Here is a 13,545-nt window from a genome sequence, read left to right on the forward strand (position 1 = left end):
TCCCACTCCTGGGCATATATCCAGAAAAGACAGAAAGCTCTATTTAGAAAAGATACATGTACCCCAATGTTCATAGGAGCACTATTTACAATAGCCAAGACATGGAAATAACCTCAGGGTCCATCAGCTAATGAATGGATAAAAATGTGGTGTGTGTGTGTGTGTGTGTGTGTGTGTGTGTGTGTGTGTGTGCGCGTGTATATATATTATATATATATAATATATATACACGCTCACACAACGGAATATTACTCAGCCATTAAAAAGAATGAGATAATGCCATTTGCAGCAACGTGGATGGACCTAGAAATTATCATAGTAAGTCAAAGACAAATAATATATTATATCAATATACATGGAATCTTAAAAAATGATACAAATGAACTTATTTACAAAACAGAAACAGACTCACAGACATAGAAAACAATCTTATGCTTATCAAAGGGTAATGTGGGGGAAGGTATAAATTAGGAGCTTGGGATTAATAGATACACAGTACTATATATAAAATAAACAACAAGAACCTACTGTATAGCACAGGGAACTATACTCAATATCTTGTAATAGCCTATAATGGAAAAGAATCCGACATATACACACACACACACACACACATATAGGTATAACTGAATCACTTTGCTGTACACATGAAACTAACACAACGTAAATCAAGTATACTTCAATAAAAAAAAATTTTTTTAATAGAAACAATCTTTAAAATAATGAAGAAAAGACTTGATCAAACATTTCATAAAAGAAGATATCCAGGGCTTCCCTGGTGGTGCAGTGGTTGAGAGTCCACCTGCCGATGCAGGGGACGCGGGTTCGAGCCCCGGTCCGGGAAGATCCCACACGCTGCGGAGTGGCTGGGCTCGTGAGCCGTGGCCACTGAGCCTGCGCGTCCGGAGCCTGTGCTCCGCAACGGGAGAGGCCACAACAGTGAGAGGCCCGTGTACCGCAAAAAAAAAAAAAAAAAAAAAAGTGAAAAAAAAAAGAAGATATCCAAATAGCAAATAAACATATGAAATGGAGCTAAATTTCATCAATCATTAGAAAAATGGCAAGTGAAACATACTGAAATAGAACTATACTCCCAGCAGCAAGGAGCCATGACTAAAATCAACACGGTGAACACACCAACTCTGGGTAAGGATACGGTGCAGTCAGAACCAGAACAATCCACCGGACAATAATTACTTGACAGGATCTACTAAAACTGAACATATACGTAAATCCTCTGACCCAAGCAATTCTGCTCTTAAGTATATGCCCAACAGAAATGCATCCATTTGTTCACCCCTCATGCCTCGAATGTTCATAGCAGCACTATGCATACAGCCTTAAACTGGCAGCTACCCAAGTGCCCACTAATAGAATGAATAAATCAATTGTGAAATAATCACATCATGGAAAACTATATAGCAATGCAAATAAATCAGCTACAGCTGCACACAACAGTATGGATGAATCTCGTAAACACAAGGTTGAGCGATAGAACGCCAAAACCCAAAGGGGACAGACATCCTGTATGATTCCACTAAGACAAAGTATGAAAACAGGCAAAATTCATCCACACTATTAGAAGTCAGGACAGCAGTGGAGGGAGTGACTGGATGGGAATTCAAGGGGGGTTTGATCCCGGGCTTCCAATTACCCTGGTGCGTTCAATTTGTTAAAATTATGCAAATTTTAACTACAGGATTACTATATGTGCACTTTTCTATATGTATATTAGACTTCAATAAAAAGCTCTCCTTTTAAGCGTACAGTGCCAAAGAAATGGAAAGTGCCACTTTTTGTTTTGGTTCTTTAGAGGTGAGGAGCTAAAAACAGAGGCTAGGTGCCTGTCTTCCAGTGGGCAGATAAACAGGGCTGCGAGAAAAAAGTCCAATTCTAGGAGATTAGAGAAGAGTCTGGAGCCCCAGGTTGTGGCCTAATAGCGGGCTGTGCACCAACCCACCTCTCAGACAGTCGCCTCCCAAGATACAGGGCCTGGGGAGGGTACAAGAGGCTGAAAGACAGGCTGAGATCTCCCACTAACCTCAAGGGATGGTCCAGCCTCCTCCATCCTCTGCCATCCACAGCAGAACTCTCATTTGTGGGAATTCCCTGCTGGTCTAGTGGTTAGGACTCCACGCTCTCACAGCCAAGGGCGTGGGTTCAATCCCTGGTCAGGGAACTAAGATTCCACAAGACATGTGGCATGGCCAAAAAAGAAAACAAAAGGAACTCCCATTTGTGTTAGGGACATGGTTACGTCACCCAGCAACCCTGTGGAGTCACGCCTTCCCCACTCTCAGTCCGCATGGTTCAGCTGGGCTGGGTGTGGGGTTTTGCTCCCCATTTCTGCTGCCATGTGGGGAGAAACTTGCCGGAGAATGAAGCAGAAAGAGGAAGCAAAAATGAAAAGTAAGAGCCAAGATCTTGAGATCTTCTTGGAGCACCTAGATCTAGAAATGCCTAAGGTCACATCCTGAACTTATCACGTAAACCGCTGAATTCTGTTTTGCTTAGGGTAGATTGAGTTACATTTGTCACTTATGTCGCTGTGACAGATCTTCCCCTTCGCCACCCTCCAGAAGCCTGTGTGCACTCTCAGCGGGAATAATCCTACCTGCTGCTAACTGCCATTACATGCATCCCTCACGGTGCTACACCTTTGCAAAGCACGTTCATATTCACCAATCCGTTCGATCATTACAGAAATGCCAAGAGACGTAGGCTGCAGGTATTACTATCACCACTTTCTTGGGGGTTTTTGTGGCCACACTGTGCGACACGCGGGATCTTAGTTAGTTCCCCGACCAGGGATTGAACCCGTGCCGCCTGCATTGGGAGCAAGGAGTCTTAACCACTGGACCGCCAGAGAAGTCTCACTATTCCCACTTCCTTTGCCATCCTAGAGTCTTTTGAGAGCCGGCAAGGACGTGGAGACCATCTAATTGAATCTTCTTGCTCTCACAATGAGAAGAAGGAGGCTCAAGGAAAGAGGCAGCCTGGATACAACCAGAGAATAACAAAACTACAAAGGGCTTGAAAATTCTTCAAAAGCGCCGAGGGCAACATTACTGAGACTGTGATGTTCCCCGATCCACAGATTTGAGAATCTGGCTTTAATCCTTGCCCATGAAGAGAACTTCATCGGATCCACATCCTTCCATTAGAATAATAATGGGGACCACTTCGTCACCCGCCATAACGCTAAGCCTTCATTCATTCTCTTACGGGATCTTTCTTTGAGGCAGGCTCTGCTCTTAGCTCCATTTTGCAGCTGAGAAGTAGCTTGTCCCAAATCACTCAGCCAAGTGGCAGAGCTGAGTCCCAACAACAAAGGCTGGGGGTGGGTTGAGGCGCCAGAGAGGGTCACCTGTGCCAAGATTTGATTTCCAGGGCCCATCGCCCCATCTTCTGCCCGCTGCTGCAAGGTTGCCTCCTTCCGCTCTGACGTCCACTTCCTTCAGCATTTCTAGAATCCAGCTTTAAAAAAAAAAAAACTATCTCCTGAGCAAGCCCTCACCAGCTAACTGAGATCCTTCTGTCAACAGCAGCACCTCCTTATAGCCAACTGGTCCCCCTTCCTCTTTTTCTTTTTTTCCACCACATGTCATGCGGGATCTTAGTTCCCCAAACCAGGGATGGAACCCACACCCGCTGCAGTGGAAGTGCTGAGTCTTAAGCACTGGACCGCCAAGGAAGTCCCTGGTTCTCCCTTTGAGTTAACACATCTCTGGGTCAATAATTCAGGCTGGGGACTTCCCTGGTGGCGCAGTGGTTGAGAATCCGCCTGCCGATGCAGGGGACACAGGTTCGAGCCCTGTCCGGGAAGATCCCACCTGCCGCGGAGCAACTGAGCCCGTGCGCCACAACTACTGAGCCTGCGTGCTAGAGCCCGCGATCCACAACTACTGAGCCCGTGTGCCACAACTACTGAAGCCCGCACGCCTAGAGCCCGTGCTCCGCAACAAGAGAAGCCACCGCAGTGAGAAGCCCGCGCACCGCAACGAAGAGCAGCCCCCACTCGCGGCAACAAGAGAAAGCCGCCGGCAGCAACAAAGACCCAACGCAGCCAAAAATTAATTAATTAATTTTTAAAATAATAATAATAATTCAGGCTGTATCTCTGCACTCCCACTGGTCAGCTGCCTTCATTCTCCATACAACCACAAGAGTCAGCTTTTATAGAACTTAAATCAGATCACATTACTTCACACCCACCAGGATGGCTAGCATCAAAAAGACAGACAAGCACACACACACACACACACACACACACACAAGACAGAGAATAACAAGTGTAGGTAAAGATGTAGAGAAATTAGAACCCTCGTATGTTGCTAATGGGAATTTTAAATGGCGCAGCTACTTTGGAAAACAGTCTGGCAGTTCCTGAGGAGATTAAATGCAGTTACCCTATGACCCAACAATTCCCTTCCTACGTATATACCCCAAAGACGTGAACATGTATGTTCACACTAAAACTTGTACATGAATAGTCATAGCAGCATTATCCATAATACCCAAGAAGTAGAAACAACTAAAATGTTCATCAAGAGATGAATGGGTAAACAAAACGTGGTCTATCCATATAATGGGATACTGTTCAGCCTTAAAAAGTAATAAAGTACTGAGACCGTTACAACATAGATGAACCTCAAGAACATGAGGCCAAGTGAAAGAAGCCACACACAAAGGACCACATATTATGATTCCACTTCTATGGAATATCCAGAAGAGGCAAACCCACAGAGGCAAAAAAGCAGATTGGCTGTCAGGGGATGGAAGGAGAGGGGAACTGGGAGGTACAGGGCTTACTTTGGGGGTGATGAAAATGTTCTGGAATTAGTGAGTGGTAATGGTTGCACAACATTGTGAATATATTAAGAACCATAGGGGGATTCCCTGGCGGTCCAGTGGCCAGGACTCGGCACTTTGACTGCTGTGGCCCAGGTTCAATCCCTGGTCAGGGAACTAAGGTCCTGCAAGCCAAGCAACGTGGCCAAAAAGAAAAAAAGAACCACTGAATTGCACACTTTAAAATGGTTAGATGGTGAATTTTATGGTGTATGAATTCTATCTCAAATGGTTAGATGGTGAATTTTATGGTATATGAATTCTATCTCAATTTTTAAAATATTTTTAATTCCCCCTCCAAGAAAAGAATCAGATCGCAAAGCTACCGCCTCACCACACTTTAAAACTCCCCCGTGGCCTCCCATCACCCCAGAAGTTAAACTCAAATTCCCCACCAGGGCCTAGAAGGTCCTACGTGGGCCTGGCCCTGCAACTTCTCCCACCTCTCCTACTACTTCGCCCCCCCCCGACTCCTTCCATTCCTCCCCCACCCTTTGCCCTTGTTCATTCCTCCATCTGGAATGTTCTTTCCCACAGCTGGATCCTCATCAGCCAGGTCTCTGTCCGAACGTCCTCATCACCTCCACCCAGAGGCCCTCCCTGACCACCCCCCATCTAAAACAAAACACAGCTCCAGCAAGCTCTATCCCATTACCCTGCTTTACTTCTTCATATCCCTTATCACCCTCTGAAAAGACATAAATTTTTTTAAACTATTCATTTCTTTGTGGCCTGTCACTCCAACCAAGAGGGCAGGGATCTTGTCTGTCCCGCTCACAGCTCTGAATTAGCCTACCACGTAGGAGCTACTTGAGAAACACTTCTGGAAAGAATGGATGTATTAACCAACTTCCTGTAAAATCTGAAAGGCAGCCCACTACCTGGTCAGGAGTCCAGGGCACTCAGTGAGTCCAGCCGAGCTCTGTAGGTACTCAGCGCCAAGCCCTGCCCTAGACCTTTCTGGAATCCTGAGGAAGCAGGAGGAATGATCCCTCCCCTTGAAAGTTCTGAAAGTCTTGCAGGGGTCACACAGCACCCAGTGTTTACCCAGCAACCCACAAACACACGCAAAGGAGAGATCTAAGATTGCCTTGATGACACCCTAGCTGGAGGCTAGGGCCCAAATCAGCCTCATAAAACTGCACTGGCAAACACCCTCAAATACAGCTTCTTACGGCTTTGCAATCTGACCTGTTCTCCAGAATGAGACGGTTGCAGCTCACACCTGCTCCTGCCTCCCCGCATGGGGACTTTCTTTTAAGAGGCAGTTAAATATCCAAAGAGGCACGTGGTACAGGCCTCGTCCCCCGCCGCTACCACGCCCCCGCAAATCAGCATCTCTGGGCCACGCACACACACAGCAACTTACCCACTAGGAGTTTGACATCTCGGACTGTGAAATCAGGGTCAGGCATCCTCGAGAAAGAGGAACACGGACATTTGATGAGAAGAAATAACAGAGTTAGACCCAACAATGGGGGCAAAGGGAGGCCATTTTTCCAAGAGAGTTGTCTGGTTCTCATGCCGGGGATCCAAAATGGGAAAACTCAGCGGGAGGGTCACCCCCCCAAAACCAGTCAGCAGCTTCCTCACCTCAACGGCAAACCAAACCCCTCACTCTCCCTGACACCCGAACTCAAGCATAGCTACAGAGAAGAGGATGGACATCCGCTGTCCCCCTGCCACTTCTCCGGGGAAGACTGAAGTGTACTGTCAAGGTAAAGGCCAGAGTGGGGCATGCAAACACTTGCTTCCTTTTAGGGTGGGTAGGCCTCTCTGTGGCTCCTCTTCTAGAAAATACTCTCCATAAGGAGTTGTACGGAGGGTAGGAGGGACCCCTTTTAAGTTTAGAGGGAAAAAGAAACATGTCGCACCAATTCCAGGGATTTGTTGACACTGGCTATGGTGACTGTGATGAGGTTCACTATTAATTAATGGTGATGCCAGAGGTTTAATTTCTGTCGGTAATAATTACTGGCAGTAGATGCTGTGGAGAGAGGGAGGCTGTGATGAAGCCCTCAGCTTCCTCCCCAACCCCTGCCCAAGGGGCGGAAACCTGTTCTTCCAGCCAGCCAGCCTGCGGATGGATCTCTCCCCCAGAGGAAGCTCTGAAGAGAATGTAAACCAGAGAAGACACCAGGGGAGGCAGGTGCTGGGGCCCGAGCCGAAAAGGGGAGAGACGAGGGCCTAGCATCCTAGGAAACACACCCTCCACAGAAAACGGCCACTTTCCCACATAGTGCAAGTCTGAGTAGAAAATATGCATGTAGGTGTCCTGCCTCTGGGCCCAGAAGCTTCAGGCCCTGCCTCAGTTTCCTGATTCAGGGGGAGGACACAATTATCTCCAGGAAGTCACTGCGTGTAACTGGGGTGGGTCAGGGGAAAAAGTCCACGCTGTTGAAGTACCCTGTGAGCTCTCCATCCAAATTCTCTGAAAATCCAGACTCATCTTGAAAGAGTTTTTCCCCCTCTGTCAGGCCTTGAACAAGGAGATACAATCCACAAATAATGAAGAAAAATCCTTCTCGGTGATGAGAGGTAAGGAAAATGGCGGAAGAAGCCACATCCCAAGCTACAAACTGTGTTAGGGAAGGAGACAGGGGAAGAAGCAACTGGTTTCAGCAACTTACTTAATTCCCAGGCCATCCTTTTCTCGAAATATCAGGGGAACTCTGAGAGCTTCTCTCTGTACATACTCATAGTTGAAATCTGTTTGGAGATTGGAATTAAAACAGGTTGGTTAAGTCATGAAGGAGCAAATGAACCATGATCCATTGGTTAGGGGAAGAAAAATGACGGACGAAGGGGCAGGGGTTATACTAGATGCAGGCGCCAGCTCAAAGGGCAAGAGCTCCCCAGAAAATGACAAGGAAATGGGTTAGGCGAAGCCCAAGAGGAGTCACGCCAACTCTCAGCTCCTCTGCCTACTCAGTCCCTGCCTGCGTGCCCCACTGGTCAGAACTTGTCAATGAACAGCCCAAGGCTGGAGAGGACTGGGGAGGGAGCCTCACGAAAGAGCCCCACACGGCCCAGTTATCACTGCAAGAGAGGGCCGGGTGGAGAAACACACCCCAAGCTGGGCTCAGAAAGTAAAGGAACTGCAAAATTGAAGAATGCCACCTGGGAGGATCTGAAGCCCCAGAGAGGAGGCTGGGAGGAGGGTTCTCATTGTAGCTGAGCATCAGGGAAGATCTTATTGTAATATCCTGCATGGTGAAGGGGAGGGGGGAAAAGCCGGTTTCCCTGGAAACTGTATATCTGGTGCCAAAATAACTAGGGAACTGGGCACAGCTTTGCCGTCTTAATAGTGAAATTCTGCTGCAGCCATCAGAACACTTGTTTCAGCTGGATAACCAAGAGGGATGCTCCCCAGGTGAAGGCTGTAGTGAGGCCTGAAGAAAATTCAACGGATAGTTTTCCTGCCTGACTGACGCTTGTCTGGTGTAGACCCCCAACATCCTTCTCGAAAGGCCTAGAGCACGAAGGAAGCCTTAGCTTCCATCCTCCTGAGTTCCAAAAGTAGGGGATCTGACCCAACCATATCCCTAAACATGGCGGTGAGGGAGGCGGAGATAAATCCTCATATCCCCAAATCCTCGGGTAACTGAAGCAGTTCACAAAGGCGCAAGCCCTCCCTGGCCAGTCAGAAGGGAGACAGAGGAGATCCCAGGCCACTGAAGCCCCTACCCCAGGGCCACAGTTCACTAGGGCAGCTTGGGGGGGGTGGGGGTAGGGAGAGGCCAAGGCATCTCTGCTCAGAGGAGAGAGAACAAAACCAGAGCTGGGGAAAGTCCTGACCTTAGCAGCTCAGGTCCCCAGGAGCTCCCAGTGAATGGGGATTCCTAAGGATTTAAAGGCAGAGAAGTTTAAGAAGCTTCTATTTTGAATCCAGGCTCAGGGCTCCTTCTGTTTCTCAGCTCCTCCCTCGAGTTCTGGGGCAAGATCTGAATTAACAACCAAAAACCCTAGAGCCCTCTCCCTTGAAAGGAGCCCGGACAGCAGATTTAAAGGCTCTCCCTCGCTGGAAACCCCCAGCCCACCCCATACACACACACCCAGAGTCCACCCCCAGGGTCAGCTTCACTTCCTCAAATGAGCCTGAGAAAACACTGAGATCCTGGCAGAGAATTCCTCACCGATGACCAGGAAGAGTTGCGTACAGCTTTCTCCTACGATCCGCCAAACGACTCAAGAAAAATGGGGAAGGAGAGGAATTAAAATCCCATTTGTGCTAAGGAAATTTAAATGTAGTTGGGACTAGACCCCTGAACTGTCTGGCCTCTGGGTGCAATGCTCTTAAGACCTGGAAGGCTGGAAGAAATTTCTTCTTCCCTCCCCTCACAACTACCCCCTACCACCGAAGCCCGGCACTCCAGGAAGCAATGGGCACAAAAGAGAAACTTCAAAAATGCAAAGCTAGGCGGTCTCTCCTAGGGGCTAACCCCACAGCCCTAGCCACTCAACCGGAACCTGGAGGCGGGAGGCGCTTCCCAGTTATCAGCTCACTGCGGGATGGGAGGGTTTTCCAAGGGGGAAGGGGATAAACAAAATGGGAACAGAGTAATATAAAGGAAACCCAAATGTCTGAGGGGCAAAAATGAACTTACAAACCCCAGAAGGGCATAAGGAGATGCCTAAGTAGGCAGGGCAAATCCAAAGCCCCAATCCCACAGGCCAAACCAGGGGCCTTGAGGGCCTTAGACCCAAGCCAGAGCATCACCTCAAAGTCCGGAAGACACTCCCGGACACTTTGCTAGTACCAGGGTCAGGGAGATAGGCCCTGAAGGTCTCAGGCTAGGGTGACTTTCCCAAACCCCAGAGGCTTCTCCATCTTCTGCTCTAAACTGGCAGGGCCCACAAGAGGGACAGAGCTCTCAAGGCCTCAGCCCTGGGAAGGGACCCTGTTTCCCAGGGGGTTGCTCCAAGTCTTCACCTCTGACTGCCAGGGGGCAGCCTGAAGCCTGAGTGGGGGATAACCCCCTTACCCACAGTCCCCACTTCAAGCCTCAGGGCTGCAGGGCTAGAGACCTCAGGCTTAAGCGGGGGCCAGCCAACAACTCCGGGTCACCCCCACCCTGCTCCCATCTAGCAGGGCTCACGAGGTGATGGAGCTCAGCAGACCCCAGGCCTGAGGAGGTGTCACGAAGTGACCGGGGGCGTCCCCAGCGCCAGGTCCTAACTGGCAGGGCCCGAAATGGCACGGGGTTTGGGAGGCTACAGGCCTGGGGGTCCCCCACCCCAATGCCCCTGGGGTGCCCCAGCCCTGCTCCGGCCCATGGCTGCACCTCGTGCAGCGCAAAGAGCTGGGCCGGCTCCGGGAGGGGTAGAACGCGGCGCACCCGCCCTCCATCTGTCCGCCCGTCGGTCCCCAGGTCCCTCAGTCCGCCGGCCCCCTGGCTCTACCCACCCTGGGGCTGGTGGTGGGCGCGGGCCGGGCCTAGGCCCACGCCCGGCCCCGGTTCCCGCCTGCCCTCCTCCCTCGCCACCCAGCCCACCCCACCCCCCCAGTGCTCGGCCTCGTTTCGTCACCGGATCCCCTGGAATGGGGGACGCGGGCGCGAAATACGAACCCAGCCACCGGCAGCTCCCTCCCCACGTGCGCTCGGGCCGCGCCGAGGAGGACTGCCCGAGGAGGGGGCGCCTCACCTTTGCCCTCCATGGCGTGCACGAAGTCCCCCTGGTACAGCTGGCTGCGCAGCTTCTCCTCCAGGCTGAAGCCGCGGACGCTGACAATCTCCTCCACGTCCGACAAGTCCTCGTTCTCGTCGTATCTCTGGCGGTCAATCGGGCGCTGCAGGGACCCAAACCAGAGAGCCCGGGACATTACTGGGGGAAGTGGGGGTCGCCTCTCACCCTGGGCCCAGCTCGAACAGGTGCAGGAGCCGCGCGCCCCCTGCACCCCACCACCGCGACCGGAGCAACTTTGCGCAAAAGCCAAAGATGCTGAAAATGGGGATAATGAGAGGGGCCCGCGCCCCCAGGGTCAAGCTGCGCCCTAAACAGGGCACTCCCCTCCTGCATCTTTGGAGGCCATGGAAGGAATATCTGGGGGAGTCTCCCTTGCCCCCCACCCCCGAGAGGTGTTAGGTTTTGCCCACTCGGCCGGGAGCCTGGTTATGTAACCCGCGAGGGGGGCTCGGCGCACGGGCTGGCGGGGCATTTGTAGGCCCCGGGAGGAGCCGCCGCAGCGCCCGGCTCGGCGCTAACAGCAGCCCTGGCGGCCGCAGCGGCAGAGCCGGGAAGCCGGAACCGGGGGCCGGCGGCATTTCTAAGACTGGAGCCGCCCCCGAGCTACGGGGGAAGCTGGAAAGCTGTAATGGAAGGGCTGAGACCCCAGCCGCCCCCGCCGACCGACCGCCAGTGCAAAAAGAAGAGATGGGAGGGGGTTTTCGGGGCTTGGGAGGGGGAGAGGCAGACGGCCCGCCACAAAGCTCCCATCGGAGACCCCAAAACGCACCAGCAGCTGTCTCATCTCCCCACAAGCGCGCGCGCACACTCACTTCCTAAGGAGAATCCCCCGCCACTCCCCGCATCCCCTGCCTCCTCCCTCCACCGCCGAGCGCCCAGCCCCGCAGCCCCCCGGATTCCGGGCGAACCCCGAGCCCGCTGAGCCCCCCCTCCACGCCTTTCCCCGCTACCACCTCCCCACTTAAGTGTCTGAGACTCTGAGCCTCACAAGGGACTGGAGGAGTAAGCTGCTTGCTTCCTTTTGCATGCAATTTATTATATTTTTTTCCGGTCCTCTTGCAAAATACAGAAAAGGAAAGAAAAGGCATCAAGAAACAACAACAAAAAAAATAGATCTATCATATACCAGATACAGATTTGGAAAAAAAAAAAAAAAAGCTACACACCAATCTTCTTCCAGAGTCTTTCTCTGCCTCCATTTTTTTAGGAGAGTTCACCAATTAATTGTCAACACTCCTGCCCCCTGCATTTTGGCGGAGGGGGGAAGGAGGGAAGACCAAAGAAAACAAACCAAAAAATAAATAAATAAAGCTAGCCAGAGCCGAGATCTACAAAGTTTTGCACCAACACTTAAGCAGATCCGTTTGCAAAGTCCTAGGAAACCATTTTCAGCAGTTGTGGGGGGAGGCGTCGACGTCATAATCCCCGGAACGTAAACATTGTTGCCGATCGCGCTCCGAGCCCGCGGCCCGGCTGGGGGGGGCGCTCGGCCCGGGATGGGGGTGGGCGGGGGCGGTGGCCTGAGGAGGTGTGGGGCGGGGAGGGCGCCCGGGAGGCACCGGGCGCCGTTAGCGCCCCGGCATCGCTGTTTTGTTGTTGGGTCACGAGTGCGCCTCTGCACGCAGGCGCCGCCGCCGCCCGGGAGTTGTGTGCAGAGCTGACTTTTGGAAGGGCTGAGTTGCAGGCGGCGGGCGCATCCCGGAGATGGCGGGGCAGGGAGGAAGGGAAGGAGGGAGGGGGTGGGGAGGGAGGTGCAGATTTGCACGGCTGGCCTCAGCGGGAGGCGCGGAAATGCAAGCCGAGCATGCTGGAGTGAAAGCCCCCGGGGCCTGGCACCCCCCAAAAACGACCTCCCACCTCAATCCCTGCCCCCATGGCCCACGGCCCCCACGGGCTACCCCTCTTCCTCTTCCTTCACTCGCCCCACGTCGTTACCTACGTGGCCGACCCAAATTCAAAACATTTTGTGTATATATCATTTTTTTTCTTTTCTACTACGTCTTTTTTTGGGGGGGATCCTCTCTAGATCCCCATAAGCGGACCTGCCATACGGAGGAGGCATTTGGGGGCTCAGGAAGAAATTAGCGCAGCTCCATACCTGTACGGACTGCATAGCTTTTAAACTCCTGGACTCAAAGATAAGGATCCACATACACACAGGTACAGGAAATACAGCCAGACCAAAGCCTTTTCAGACCCGAGCTGACCGGAAGACGTTGCCTTTCATTCATTCACTCTGCCCGCGTCTGTGGAGTCCTTTACTAGGCGACAAGCTCTGGAAGAGAAGTTGGACATTTTTTAAAGGTCCCTGCGCTCGCCAAGCGGAGGAAATAGATGCTCAGGAGTGAACTACCGAGAGAATCGGATCTGGCGCCTCCTAACGCAGCTGGCAAACATGCGAAGGGTAAGCCCTTATTGGCGGTTTACAGGAGAAATGTCGGTGGAAAGGTGCAAGGCGCTGGGATGGGGCGCGGGGAACTTTGGGCACCCCTTGATTAAGCCTACAGCGCTTCTTGGCGGAGGTATGGGCACCCTCTATACAAATATGGAGTATCATTAGATCTCGGTATGCTGTCCACGTACCTCGTTCACTGTGACCACCCCCAAAACTGGAATCCTAAACGTGTTATCCTGTAAGTCCATCATGAACAACAGTCAGGTCGACTTTGGTTGTGAGAAAAGCTGGCCCTAAACATTCTTGCCGCCCAACTAGGCCTGATCTTGGCGGTAAAGATCACGATGAGATGACATGGCACCAGGGCTACAGTAAAGGAGCCTTATACCTGCTCATAGCAGGCTTTGCAAACAAACTTCCCATACTTTTAATTTTACTTCTCTCATGAACCCTGTGGGATAGTTGGAGCAAATCATTTTGCAGATGGGAAACTGAGGCTCAGAGAAGTTTTGAATCTGGATGATTTCTGTACCCTCATATCCTCCCCGTGTCAACACAGTGATCAGACAGATAAGTGGAGAGGAAGTGGCTTCCCCATCAGAGATCAGATG

The 13,545-nt window shown here is 51.5% G+C and overlaps 1 protein-coding gene and 1 non-coding gene across 7 annotated transcripts in view; one reads left to right on the forward strand and one right to left on the reverse strand.

The window, feature by feature from the left end:
• KDM2B (lysine demethylase 2B) overlaps nt 1-12,814 on the reverse strand; it is a 120,985-nt gene extending 108,171 nt beyond the window's left edge. Inside the window, exons 1-4 of one of the 6 annotated variants that reach the window (XM_067015635.1) lie at nt 12,638-12,814; nt 10,498-10,642; nt 7,482-7,560; nt 6,221-6,267 (exon numbers count right to left, since the gene is read on the reverse strand). In XM_067015635.1, the coding sequence (XP_066871736.1) occupies nt 6,221-6,267; nt 7,482-7,560; nt 10,498-10,642; nt 12,638-12,691 (325 nt within the window). In that variant the 5' untranslated portion in view covers nt 12,692-12,814. Of the gene's footprint in view, nt 1-6,220; nt 6,268-7,481; nt 7,561-10,497; nt 10,643-11,308; nt 11,344-11,705; nt 11,939-12,637 lie in introns of those variants that run through there. The other 5 variants (XM_067015633.1, XM_059039546.2, XM_059039547.2 and 2 more) reach the window with 5 other exon arrangements.
• Nucleotides 4,897-4,968, forward strand: TRNAQ-UUG (transfer RNA glutamine (anticodon UUG)). The gene has a single exon. It is a non-coding gene; the product is annotated as a tRNA-Gln (tRNA).
• Nucleotides 12,815-13,545: the final 731 nt, after the last annotated feature.

This window comes from Kogia breviceps, chromosome 15 (genome assembly GCF_026419965.1).
Source record: "Kogia breviceps isolate mKogBre1 chromosome 15, mKogBre1 haplotype 1, whole genome shotgun sequence".
NCBI classification, from domain to species: Eukaryota; Metazoa; Chordata; class Mammalia; order Artiodactyla; family Physeteridae; genus Kogia; species Kogia breviceps.